At 41.6% G+C, this 14,121-nt stretch overlaps 1 protein-coding gene across 2 annotated transcripts in view; it reads right to left on the bottom strand.

Moving 5' to 3' along the window:
* Nucleotides 1–14,121, bottom strand: part of FGL1 (fibrinogen like 1) — a 34,474-nt gene that overhangs the window by 7,164 nt on the left and 13,189 nt on the right. For both annotated transcript variants that reach the window (XM_014576244.4, XM_006128438.5), the window contains exons 4-7: nucleotides 10,388–10,547; nucleotides 6,958–7,055; nucleotides 4,540–4,628; nucleotides 2,738–2,925 (exon numbers count right to left, since the gene is read on the bottom strand). In XM_014576244.4, the coding sequence (XP_014431730.3) occupies nucleotides 2,738–2,925; nucleotides 4,540–4,628; nucleotides 6,958–7,055; nucleotides 10,388–10,547 (535 nt within the window). The remainder of the gene's footprint in view (nucleotides 1–2,737; nucleotides 2,926–4,539; nucleotides 4,629–6,957; nucleotides 7,056–10,387; nucleotides 10,548–14,121) is intronic.

Genomic DNA, 14,121 nt, shown 5'->3' on the forward strand with positions numbered 1-14,121 from the left:
ACTATTAGGTGACTACATGTTATGTGACTGTCCTTAGAAGGATTGGGATAAGTTAGGCAAGTGCTAGTGAATTCTGGGAAGTGAGAGGTTAAAATGGGAGGGGAGAGGGAGAGAGAGACTGTAGCTGATCCTGCCTGGCAATTCCTGCCAAGAGAACTGAGATCTCATTGTGATAATAGGCTTCTTTGAACTATATTTTATAGCTATATATTATATATTGCAGCTATATTTATCTTATTATTCAAGATAACTTGTATGGATGGATTCCTATATATTCAAAGCTAAAGTTATTTATCATTTATGTTTAATCTTCTATGTCAGCTTGCATATAGAAGTATAAGAAATGTTACATTTTAAAAATGTTGCCTTTAAGAATAGCCATACGATGTCAGACCAGACCAAAGATCCCTCTAACCCAGTATTCTATCTTCTGACAGTGGCCAATGCCAGATGCCCCGGAGGAAGTGAACACAGCAGGTAATCGCCACATGATCCCTCTTCTGTCATCCCTTTCCTGCCTCTGACAAACAGCCATTGATGGATCTAATCTCCATGAATTTATCTAGTTCTTTTTTGAACTCTGTTAAAGTGCTGGTCTTTACAACATCCTCCAGCAAGGAGTTCCACAGTTGACTGAGCTGTGTGAAGAAAAACTTCCTTTTGTTTGTTTTAAACCTGCTACCTATTAATTTCATTTAGTGACCCCCCCCCCCAGTTCTTTTATTATGGGAACAAGTAAATAATTTTTCCTTATTGACGTTTTCTACACCAGTCATGATTTTATAGACCTCTATCATATCCCCCCTTAGTCTTTTTTCTAAGCTGAAAAGTCCCAGTTTTTTTAAATCTCTCTTCATATGGCAGCTGTTCCAAACCCCCTAATCATTTTTGTTGTCCTTTTCTGAACCTTCATCATATTTAAGGAAATTTCCTTCTCAGAATAATCACTCTAAGAAGAACCCTAGTTAAAGGAATGTATTCCCCTCTTGATGAGAAGATAATGACCCTATGAAGTGAGGGGAAAAATGGTTCCCCCAACAGATAGATATCTATTAACTCAATCACTAGCATAAGGATGTTAAATTTAGATTAATCGACTAATGGAATAGTCAATGTAATTTGCATCGACTATTTGATTAGTCTATAAGGGCTCCTCCACCTTTGAAATGTAGCACATTTCAAAGGTGGAAGCACTGCTGGGAGCGCAGGGCCCGTGGGGCACTCAAAGGGCACAGAGCTCTTCAAAAGCACAGAGTGTGGGCTAGTGGGGGAATGTTTGAGTTCCCTGCTGGCCCTGCGCTCCCTGTGGCGCTTTGCTTTTGAAATGTAGCAAGAGCAGGGCTGCCCTTGCTGCATTTCAAAGGCAGAAGTGCTGCCAATTTCCTGCTTTGCCTCTTCCCCTTCTTCCCACAGAGATGTTGCTGGGGGGAACTGGCTTTTAAACTGGCTCCCCTCATCACCGGATCCTGCTCCCCATCCTTGCTGCCTCTCTCTGTTAGAGGGAGCAAGGGTGGGGAAGCAACTAGTCAAGTCAGTAGTCAGCTATCTGATTGGCATTTGCTTATCGGATTGTTGACTAGTTGCTTACATCCCTACACTAAGGATGTTAACTAACAAGTAATTTACTAGTTGAGTAGTTGATGGAATTTTAATTAACTACTGGACTAGTTGATAGACACTTCCGCTTTCCTCCTTTGAAATGTACAAGAGGCCCTGCTAGGGCTCTTGTACATTTCAAATGAGGAATGCAGAACTCTGCGTGCTGCTCAGGGCCAGCAGGAAGTCCCTCTGACTCCAGGGTCCAGGAGAGTGCTTACTCTTTGAAATGCACAAGAGCCCCACAGCTTTGAAATGTACAAGAGTCTGCAGTGGGGACTCTTGTTCATTTTAAAGCAGAAGTGCCCTCATGGAGCCTGGAGTCAGCCGGGGACTCCAAGCTGCGCATGGGGACTCCCCAGGCTCTGTGTGGCATTTCCCCAGAACCCGGGATCAGCTGGGGAGTCTCCAGATGATCCTGGGCTTTGCTCGGCATTTCAAGTCAGTGGTGCTGTACAGGGACCAGGATCAGCTGGGGACTCTCCAGATGACTCCGGGTTCCACAGAAATGCTGCAGGGAGCCCAGGGTCAGGTAGCGAGTCCCCAGCTAACCTCAGGTTCCACACGGCGCTGCCGCTTTGAAATGCTGTGGTGGCATTGCAAAGGGGTAGCGCTACACAACTGATCCCAGGCTGTGTGGTGCTGTCCCTTTGAAATGCCGCTGCGGCATTTCAAAGGGGCAGCACCACACAGAGCCTGGGTACAGGTTCCATGCAGCACTGCCATTTTGAAGTACCCACTTCCCGACCCCATTTGCTGCCTTTATCTGATAGAGGCAGCAAGAGAATCGACTAGTTGACTCGACTATCCAATAAGCAGGGCTAGACAAATAATGCAATCTATTCACCCATGGTGAGTAGATTGCAACCCGGAAGAGCCGGGTTCGGGCTATCTGCACATGCGAAGATAGTTGACTAGTCCTTAACATCTTTACCCTACACTAGCAGTAACTTGTCATATAGCATGTGACATTTGTGCATGCGCAGATAGCCCGAACCCGGCTCTTCCGGGTTGCCATCTACTCACCATGGGTGACTAGATTGCATTATTTGTCTAGCCACATTATTTGTCTAGAACAGATTCATTTAGATACTCAGGAGATATCAGAATACTAGTATTGGTATTCTCATGAAATACCTACCTGTTAAACCACCAACCAGATGTGTCCTCCTCAGCACAGTTCCCTTCATAGTTGTCATTGTCTCTGTCTCGTGTACTAAATTTCATTCCTCGGAGATCAGCCCACCATTTCACTTCAGGATGAAAACCTCCAGTAAGGGAGTCACCAGCAGTGCCAGAGTATTCACCACAGCTTAGCTGGTATGAACTCTAATGAAAAACGGGGAGAAAAAATTAGACTCACCTATGGATGTTATTAACAAGGATAGGGTATTAACTAGGAAATATAAGCTTTCCATTATTTAGCATAACTTTAAAAATGGCATGCCTTTTAGTACTTGCCATTTAAACACAGTATAAAAGGCAACTGGGAGGATGCTCAGTAAAACAAAAGAATTTTGAAGAACTTTAAATACCTGGCCATAAAGCAGGCTTTTAGGGTTCAATTCTGATAGATGCTGAGTGGCTTTTATAAGCCATTGAATACTTTTAACTCTCACTGCCTTCGAAACAATAGCATTTTATATGAGTGGTTCTTCAGAGTACAGGCAGTCCCCGACTTAGGTGGATCCAACTTACGTCGGATCCGCACTTACGAACGGGGCTTTTCTTGCCCCGGAGCTCGCGGGCGGCGGAACCACCCAGAGCGCAGCGGTCCCACCACCACGTCCTCCGGGGCGAGAAAAGCTGCTCCGGGTCTCCCTGGTGTGCTGGGGGGGGACTCCCCAGCACTGCAGGGAGACCCGAGCAAAGCTGCACAGGCGGCAGGGTCCCCCGCCTCTGCGGCTTTGCTCCTGTCTCCACGCCGCCTGTGTGGCTTTGCTCGGGTCTCCCTGCTGTGCTGGGGGGGACGCCCCTCCAGCACCGCAGGGAGACAGGAGCAAAGCCGCAGAGGCGGCGGGACCTCTGCGCCGCCGCGGCTTTGCTCCGGTCTCCCTGGTCTGCTGGGGGGGAGGGGGCGCAGCTAGTGCACCCCCCCCAGCAGACCAGGCTTTTGTTGTGGGACGCCTGGCGTAGAGCAGCTGGGGTGCTGCCGGGTTGGTCCTGCGGGGACCTACCCGGCAGTGCCCCAGCTGTTCTGTCCCAGGAGTCCAGATTCAGCCACTGCTGAAACTGATCAGCGGCTGATTCCAGGAAACCGGGGGCAGAGCAACTCTGCCTCAGGCTTCCTGTAGTCAGCTGCTGATCAGTTTCAGCAGCGGCTGAATCTAGAGCCAGTTCCGACTTACATACAAATTCAACTTAAGAACAAACCTATAGTCCCTATCTTGTACGTAACCCAGGGACTGTCTGTACTCAGAACCTACCAAGACGCACTCAGCATTAGGCACAATTGGGCCATTTGGCTCCGATTCAGTAAGATGCTTATGTATTGCCTAAATTTAACCATGTACAGTCCTAGTGAATTGACTTTAACAAGATACACACGTTTAAAATTAGTCACAGATGATTCACATGATGATTCACATGATGAATCAAGGTCTTTGTTAACAAAGGGTATTCTTTTTGTTAACTCCCCTGTAATGGAGCTAATTTTGCTTAATAAAAACTTCATTTTATGTTGAACATTTTAAGTAAAAATGTTGTAACCCACATTATTAATATGAAAATGTGAAACCAATTTATGAACTTAAACCAATGTGTTCTTACATAATCAAAAATTCCAAGATGTTGGTGAGGAAGAAAATTGACTACTAAGATATATTAGAAAACCACATATAATTATATGGACTGCTAAAATATTTTTATTGCCTACAGAATCCAAGCTTTCATTTAAAAAAAAAAGAATTTACTTATTAATGAAGATATTCAGTGTTATATTACCTCTTCATCTGCAACTCTGAAGCTTTTATATTGGGCAAAGCGCCGTTCTCCTTCAAAATCAGAGAGATCAATTCTTAGGGTATAGTTACCTTAACAGAAACAACAACAGAAGTTTATTCACATTAAATCAACCGCTCTCAGCATTCCTCAGAATAAAGCCACTGTGTCATACAAAAAGATTAAAACTGTATTTGTTTCTTCTACCATGAATATAATTTGTATTCTTGAAATATATTCCACACTTTATCTTCTTTTTTTCTGCACCACTTAAGCATTTTTTCCTATTTCTTGTTTTACAACAATTTAGGAGTATAATTTACCGAAGATGGTTCCAGAACAATTTTAGTTTCTTACAGAAATTGTTGTGATTGGGAATTTATCTCATAACTTTTTAAATATGTAAATGCAAAAATACAAAGGTTTATAGAAGCACACACATAGGCCAAAAAGCTAATTGGTAGATAATTGCTAAGGCCTAGGGACAACCTATGCCTGTTGGCAGTGGGAGAGTAGAGTATGACAGAGTGAGAGAACCAGGCATCAGCAGTGTTACTGAACATGGTCAGTCCATGTAAGCACACTCAGGACAAGCCAAGCAACAAATATGGGGGAGAGGAACATGACCCACAAGTTCCCCATCATGTACCATCTCTGTTAAGTCACATTTTCTCATGAAAGTCTATAAAAGTGAGTGCATGTCAATCCACGATACTTGGAGTAAACTTTAGACATTTCAAATGAATTTTACTAGTATTTCTCCCTCCCCAAAACATACAAGGCTGATGTGTATCAGAAATTGATGGAGTTACCCTGGTACAAGTTTTGCATTATAAACCAGTTAGCCCCTACATTGGTAAGATTTGTGAGTTGCTGATGAAAGTGGGAAAGAGTATCTTCTATAATCCTGGATTTGCCCTTCCTCAAAGTTTGGGAGTATTTGCATCCAAATACAAAATTTGAAGCTTAGACTCATCTGCAGATCAGTAAATTAAACAATCAGAGCCAAATTCTCAGATGGTATGAATGCCAATTACTTCAGTGGAGTGGTGTTACATTGAAGCCAACTGAAGATATGGCCCTGAATGCATAGAATTCTTTTTTTTTTTTTTTTGCACTTACACCCATCAACCCATTGACCTAGATTTCTGATCTAAGAACAGAGTATGTTCAAAGGTTGGTAGAGCAATGAAGGCAATGGTGCCAATGTGCACAGTCAGCAGAAGAAGTCAGGAAGTCTGCTTTTTTAATGTTTTGGGAGGAGGAATGAGTAGATTAAATAGAAGCATAAGAACTAACAACCAATAATTTAGGCGCGGTCTACTCTAGGAAATTAGGTCAGTATAACTATATTGCTCAGGGGTATGAAAAATGCACACTTCTGAGTGACGCAGTCAAACCAATCTAATTCCCATTGTAACTACCACCTCCCACAGAGGTGGATTACCTATGCTGATGGGAAAACCAGCCTTGTAATTGTAGATTACATCTTCACCGAAGTGCTATCATGGTGCAGATGCACCAGTGCAGTGTTTTAAGTACAGATAAGTCCTTAGAGTATATATGTTGACAAAAAGGGTGCTTCTACACTGCACCCGTAGCTTAAAATAAGCCACACAATTTGAGCTATGCAAATTGCGTAGCTTATTTCGAGTCAATTTCGAAATAGCTTGTTTCAAAATGTGCACTGTCTACACAGCACTTATTTAGAAAAAAATTGCTCTTTTGAAACGTCCCTTACTCCTTGTGGAATGAGGTTTGCAGGGACGTTGTAATAGCGAGCCCCTTATATTTCGAAATAACGGGTGTGCTCAAAAGATGCGGAATAGCTATTTCGGGATACTTCTGGTATCTTGAAATAACTCTGCAGTGTAGATGTAGTTTAAGAGATTAACAGTCTATAATTATTCAAAATATGAAGATTCAGGTTACCATTCCCAGAGATAGGAGAAACAAGAAAACACCCAGACCCGCACTGTCAATCAGATTGTATATCATATGTGGCCACTACAAGTCTTGATTAAATGGAACTGAAGCAGTTCACTGACAGGCTCATGACAGTCAGTTAAAGCGATGCAGTTCTGCTGAGTTCAGGAAAGATCTGGATCACTTGAGAGTTTAGGGGAGGGTGGCTTTATGTACTGCAAAGCATTTTCTGTGGAGACTATCTACACACTATTGACACATTGATCCAATGAGAGTTTGAATCCTTTATTAGGAACGGAGAACCAGAATCTGATGTAATTTACACTGTTGTAAATTCTGAACAATCCCATTCAGACTAGGGGTGTGACTCAGGAGTTACATTAGTGCAAACTGCATCAGAACCTGGTCCTGAAAGAGCAAAGTAATAAGCATAAACTAATCTGCCTGAATTGCAAAGGACACTAATGAACACAAATATTTCTGTTCAAGTCTTACCTTGATTTGTGAGATAGTGAAGATTTTTATTTCCAAGCCAGTATTCACCATCTGCCGAAGCAAAATTCCCAAAACCTTGTTCATAGTCAGTCCAGACTCTGAAAATAAAATTAAAACTAATAATTTGGGATAAACAAAGAGGCTGCATCTAGACTGGCAAGTTTTTCCGCAAAAGCAGCTGCAAGAACACTGACTTCCTACTGTCTGAAATCTGTGCTTCTTGTGGAAATACTATGCTGCTCCCATTTGGGCAAAAGTCCTTTTGCGCAAAGCTTTTGCACAAGAGGGCCAGTGTAGACAGCTCAGATTTGTTTTGCGCAAAAAAGCCCCAATTGTGAAAATGGCGATCGGGGCTTTTTTGCGCAAAAGTGCGTCTAGATTGGCACGGACGCTTTTCCGCAAAAAGTACTTTTGAAAAAGGCATCCGTGCCAATCTAGACGCTCTTTTCCGCAAATGCTTTTAACGGAAAACTTTTCAGTTAAAAGCATTTGCAGAAAATCATGCCAGTCTAGACGTAGTCAGAGAGTATTAAGTTTTCTAGGAACTACACCATATTTAACCTTAGACTTATATGATATCAAGTTGCTAATGAATGACTATTGGGGCATGATTCTGACATCACTTACCCTGGGTTTTTTTAAACTAGCGTAACTCTGTTGACTTAAATGAAGTTACTTCTGATTTGTATGTATAGAAGTGAGAGGTTTCTTGTGCCCAAGCTGAAACCCAAATTAAAGCACAGCCCCCAGAAACACAGCCTTGAGATGGCTATAGTAAATAGTTTGTAAGGTCAGAAAGTATCTTTATGACCACTTGTCTGACATTCTGCATAACATACTTGCTTAAATTCCAATAACCATCTCTCAAAATTGTACAAGTAAGAGACACTTACTGGGTGACCATAGCATGAAAATTTATGTTTAGGTGCATCCCACAGAGCATTTCATCAGAAATATGCTCTGTGATTTGATTTAGTAGCTTATGAAACTCACACAGCTGCTATTGTTTTGTAAGCGTTAGCATCACCCTGCTTTTCCCACACTTAAGCTAGGGGCACGCATCTTGATTAGCTCTATCACTTTGAGTCTCTCTCTGGAGCCCAGATACTAAAGTGAAGGGGGTACTAGAAATGCCACACAGTCATGCAATGGAACCCAAATCTGATGAACCCTGAATACAAGTACTGGGTTCAGAATGGGTCAAGTGGAGAACAACTTGACACTTAGGCTCCAACTGACTCAGGAAGTCTGATTCCAGAAGAAAACTTTTCCTAGCAGTGGTTAGTGCATTTAAAAAGGAAAAATACAGTAGTGAAATAGAGTAGATATAAACCAACAATAAAATCAAATACACTGCTAGCATATGGCACATAAAATGGCAATATATGACCGTGAAAATATGTTAATAATGAACTTGCTTCAAGATTCACTTGTGTTTCTGTATGTTAAGGTATTGATTACTGGTGAGTGTAGTGATAACTAGCAGTGAAGTTTAGAGTTGTTAAAAGAAGTTAGTTAAGCATGCCCTGTGCTATACATAATGGATAATACAGGGTGTACTCACTAAGGCTACGTATAGACTGGCCAGTCTTGTGCAAGAACATATGCAAAAGAGGCAAGGCAATGAATATCGCCACACTTCATTTGCATACTTAGAGGCTCATTAAGCATGCAAATGAGGCACAGCAATATTCATTTCATGCCTCATTTGCATATATTCTTGCGCAAAACTGGCTAATATAGACATAGCCCTAAAAGTAAAAAGAGCAAGCAAAGTGTCAGACCTTAAAAGATCTTCATTTACTACAGTGTGTTATTACCGACTAAGTTATAAAACTGCAAAGATTATCAAGAACATATGGATAACAGTGTAGTGGATGTAGCGTCATTAAAGTTAACTGAGTTTAAGTTATGTAAAAATATTAAAACCATATGGGACTCAGTATGGTCTGGTAGACTGAACACAAGGCTGGCAATCAGGACTTTGAGCTACTGACTTCTCATCCTGTCTTTTTCAGATTGACTTACTATGTCTCTAATTTCTTTGTATCTAAGTTTCCTCCATTTATAAAAGGAGGATAATAATACTTACTAAAACTAGTTGACAGTTGTTAAAAAAAATTTTGACAGAAAAAATGGATTTTCAACACAATAATCCCCCAAGCAGTACATGCTTTCCATAGAAAGTTTAAATTTTTCATTCCTGAAAATCAAGTTATAAGAAAACAAACCACAACAAAACCCAGGCACACAAAATCTACACAGAAAGTTCAGTTGCCTCATGCTCCTGTTCTCCTCTATATGTTTGGCTCACCAGCCAGACTCCATTGCCCATAATGCACCACAGCCAGAGATTCCCTCATTCCTGTGGTATATCATGAGAGATGTAGTCCAGGCCAGGAGTTGACCAATATAGGAGAACAAAAGCATGAGGCACCTAAACTACTACTCAGTGAAGTGTCATTTCTGAATCAAATTATTTTGGTTTTCAAATTTTTAGTGAAAAGACATGGTTTTCTATGGAACAGTCTCTCTGCCCCCTTTTTCCAGCTATTTTTAATATATGCCTACCAGTCTCATATTCTTTTTCAAAGAGTATACCTTAGTTTAGTATTTACACATAACTTTGAACTTGTCAAACGCTATTTCAGTGTTTATTAATTAGATGAAAGTGAACTTAGTTACACACAGTGGGACAGTGGTTCTATGAACATCTGAATCACCTCAAACACTGTTGTAAAAGGAAGTATACAGTGCAGCAAATTACCCACTATATAGTAGTTAGAAATTAATATGCCTGTGGTGTTAACTACAAATAATTAGGCTAGTGTTTTTATAAGAGGGGTGGAGCCATAGTTCATTTGAACATGACAAAGGGGGAAAGGAGCAACAACTCTTACATCCAATTAAGGTCTATTGTCCCCATTCTTAGGTACAGCATCTAGGTCCTTACCTACCCCACATCATTACAATATCAGGGCACCTCAAACATTATTTGATTTTATCCTTGCAACACTGTGAGGTAGGTATTTGCTATTATCTTCATTTTACAGAGGAAGAACAGAAAAGTTAAGACCCTTATTCAGCATCTTATTTAAGTATGTGCCAAGCTTAAAGCACAGGAGTAATCCCAAAGCCTTCAGTGGATTGTTTGCAAAAGATATCTAAAGTTAGGTTAATTTTTAATTACTTTAAATTGGACCTAGTAACTTACCAAGGACCACACCAAGAGTCTGATGCGAAGTCAGGAATTGAACCAAGAACTTCAGCATTCCAATCTAGTGGCTTACACACAAAATCATCATTCCTCTCTTTTCACTGCAGAGAGTCCCTTACAAGCATAGGTTGAGAGTTAATATTTAATATGTCCCACCTGGTCTCAGATGCCTGTGGTTTGTTTGCAGTCATAACTACTGGCTGCAACACCTACCTATCAAATTTCTGGCTGCCATCAGAACGTCTCTGAAAAACAGTCCAGCCTCCCCCGTCTGACATGTCGCAGTAGGCGAGGAACTCACTAGGGCTCTGGAAAGATTTCAGCTTGTAAAATCCACTGCGTTTATATCCATCGTTGTAGATCTCTGCACAATCTGGTTATAAGTATCAGTTGAAAACAGATTTTGTCAGTCCTATAACTTAATACAGTAGTGAAAACAAGCTTCATAAGAGGGACCTTCATCAACATAATTAATGCATGGTAAAAATATATAGCTTATATATAAGAATGGTGCACAGCAAATACCCATGAAATGTTTTTATATAGATCTTTGTGTTTTATTGTTTTCATTTATTATTATAAGTACAATTCAGTAAAATTATGTAACAGTTCTGACATTTCTTCAAAGAAGTTACCCTCCCCCTCCCCCCCCCCCACATTTTACAATAGTCATTAAATATGGCAGCCCTGATTTGGCTGTTACTTACACTGCCATAAATCCTAAGATTTAGAGAGTCATTTCTGAGGGACGTTTGGTGTGACTTATATTAGGATCTGGACATTTCCGAACCACCTCCCCAAATGCAAAAACACTCACTAACTTCAGTCGGAATTCCATGTGCTGAGGGGGCTACAGTATAGAACTGCCACAAACAGTAGGATAGAATTGTCATTGCTAGGAGAAAAACAACAACTATTGAACCTGATACACTGTTGCACCTTTTGAAGAATGAGTCCAAACTCACTCACTTCAGTTTGTACCATGTTTCTATTTTGATCTGATACTATTTTGTTCTCACTTTGCATTGGTAAGTGACTGACTAAAGTTCAAAGCAACAAAAGAATCAGGCCCAATGAACGCAGAATACTGATATAATTGAACATTTTTTTCCTCCTACGAGTTAATTTTTACATGAAAGGAGTTCTTTCTTTATACCTAATCTACTACCAAGCTGTCAGTTACACAGGAAAGACATATAATTTTCAACTCTCTGTTTTTCCTGGCAAGGATAGAGGTGATTAACTGTAAGATTTACCTCTGAAAACTTTATGAACACGTTGGCTGAATCTCAACCTGAGAGTCAGCCAACATTTTGGTTTTTTTAATTGCATTTGTTGGCCAGTTTGGAATGTTCTGAACTATTTTCTTTCTCCCTTATGAAAGCCCCAGAGCATCTGAGACCAGAAAATAAACAGTTTATCTTAAAAACAAATGGCTGTGCCAGGGGTTGAACAGATTATGGTAGAAGAGAGTAATATAAACATAATGTAAGTGAGTATATGGGAGGAATGTAAAGAATGTTTCATTAAGGTAGAGCCTCAAATTTTCAAACACTCATGATTTTCTCAGAGCCCCAAATCTGCAAAGTACTTAAGAATGTGCTCCCTTTCAAACCAGCTGTATATACAAATGGGGGATCTCCCTTCCCCTGCTCCCGAGAACAACTGTGCTTATGAAATAAACCTCCCACTGTGTGCACATGTATGGAAATGAAGAAGTGCAAATGAACATCCGTCAATGAAAATCCCTTCGAGTGCAGATTGTGTTTATTTTCCCTAAGATGTGTGGGCAGATGTAGCAACCCTATGGGAAGAAGCAAGGAAAGGAGTGAGAGATGGGGTGGCTCCTGGGGGACAAGGCAAAGATGGGAGCAGTTCCCAGCCATTAGAAAGGTGGCAGCCCTAGCTGACTATTTGTTATTTATGTCTCAAATACCCTTAAGATAGCAAAATCAGAGGATCAATTACAGGTGAGTGGAACTCAACACAGTGCAGAAGGGTTTGTGAAAGGGTGGCTTTAAGTCACTTCCTGTTCCTACCATGGTAGCTCTATCACATTTGTGGGGAGGATCCTGAAAGAACTAAATGTACTGCCACAAAACATCTGGGCTGTGTCTACATTGGCACCCCTTTCCAGAAAAGGGATGCTAATGTAGACTTCGGAATAGCAAAATCCGCGGGGGATTCCTTGAAAGTAGGAATAAGAGATCCTCCGGAAAACGGCTTATTTTCCGGAGAATCACGTCTAGACCGGCGCTTTTCTCCGTCTTATCCCCAAGCTGGAAAAAAGCGGCAGCCATGTAAATGTAAATGCCGCGGGGGATATTTAAATCCCCCACGGATTTTGCTATTCTGAAGTCTACATTAGCATCCCTTTTCTGGAAAGGGGTGCCAATGTAGACACAGCCCTGGAGGCTAGCTGAATAATGAAATCATCAGCCAAACTAAAGCTAAGGTCATGAATACAAATAAAAGTGATATGAAGTTTGCACTGGCTTCTGGTCACCCAGCAATACATTCTAAAGTTTTATTAATTTATGTGCTAAATGGTCTTGCTTTGTGTGCTCTGGTTGAGCTGCTAGTGTGTAAGCTTCAAATCAAAACATACAGTATTGCATTGCTGGGTGTTCCTAAAATTAAATTGAAAACAGTTGGGAGTTAGTTTCATTCTTTAGCTGAAAATCATGATTAAAAAACATATTTGGAAGGGCTTGCCTTTTCTCTTCAGTCTCTTAGCTCAGGCTCTGTTTATATTCCTAAAGAATGTGGCTGTAAACAACAGACCATAGTTGTGGCTTTTTAAAAAAAAGATTTTATTTGTAACATGTCCTTTAAAGTGTAGAAAATTATTTCCCTTCTGATATTATACTTTTAAAATTAGAGTTTCACCTCTTTGAGAATTTTAATGTCAACAGAGTGCTGTTTTGGACCGGGATGGGAGACAGTGAGGTCCAAAATTGAGAGGCCTCGTGACAGAATGTACCAACCCCATGTTGGGGCTGCGAAGGTTCACCCTGTCCACCTCGCTGAGTAAGACCTGTCCCCACAACCCTGCTGGGCTTGCTTGAGCTGGAGAACAGGTATAAAAGCCTGTGGAGCAGCTCATTCAGGGCTTACTGCTGCTGACGAAGGAGGTGATGCTGGTGCTCCTGAGGAGGACCTGCAGAAATACTAAGACACAGAGGCCAGTCAGTGGGGAACTGTAAGAGAAGCCCCCAGCCTGGAAAGAGCTGGGGATGCCTGTACTGGAGAGACTGGTAGGAAGTAGCTCAGAGTGGCTATGTGGAAGAAAACATTGAACCACTCCACTGCTGAGGTAGCCCTGGGCTGAGACCGGGTGGAGAGGGTGGGCCCTTGTTCTCCTACCTCATCCTTGCCTGCACCCCACTGATTCTGGCAGCTAAAACACATTGCTGTGCAGAGAAGGGCATTGCCATTGACTTTGGCTGCTAGATCATGCTGCCATACAGGAAGGGGTGTGATTATTGACTTGAGCAGCCAGAGCATACAGCCAGGGATGAGATCTGGATATAATCAGGAGGGGAGGGATAGCCCCTCCCTCTTTTCCTAATTGGTAAGCAAGTGGGGTTGAGCACCACTTGAAGGGCCTCATAGGCCTGACTGCCCCCCACCCTGTGATTGGAATGTTAAAAGTAATCAACTAATTGAATCGTTGATGGAATTTCCATCGACTGTTCGATTAGTCGATAAGGGTGCTTCTACTTTGAAAGGAAGCAAGAGCCCACCTGGCTATTGCTACATTTCAAAGGTGGAATTGTTGTGCAGTGTTCCACCTTTGAAATGCACAAGAGCCCCAAAAGGGGCTCTTGTGAATTTCAAAGACTGAAACACTGCATGGAGCCTGGGACCAAGAGGGGACTCAGACTCCCCCACTGCTCTGAGCCCCATGCATTGCTTCTGCTTTGAAATATACAAGAGCCCCAGCA

The sequence above is a fragment of the Pelodiscus sinensis genome, chromosome 4 (assembly GCF_052426305.1).
Source record: "Pelodiscus sinensis isolate ZL-2025 chromosome 4, ASM5242630v1, whole genome shotgun sequence".
Lineage (NCBI taxonomy): Eukaryota > Metazoa > Chordata > Testudines > Trionychidae > Pelodiscus > Pelodiscus sinensis.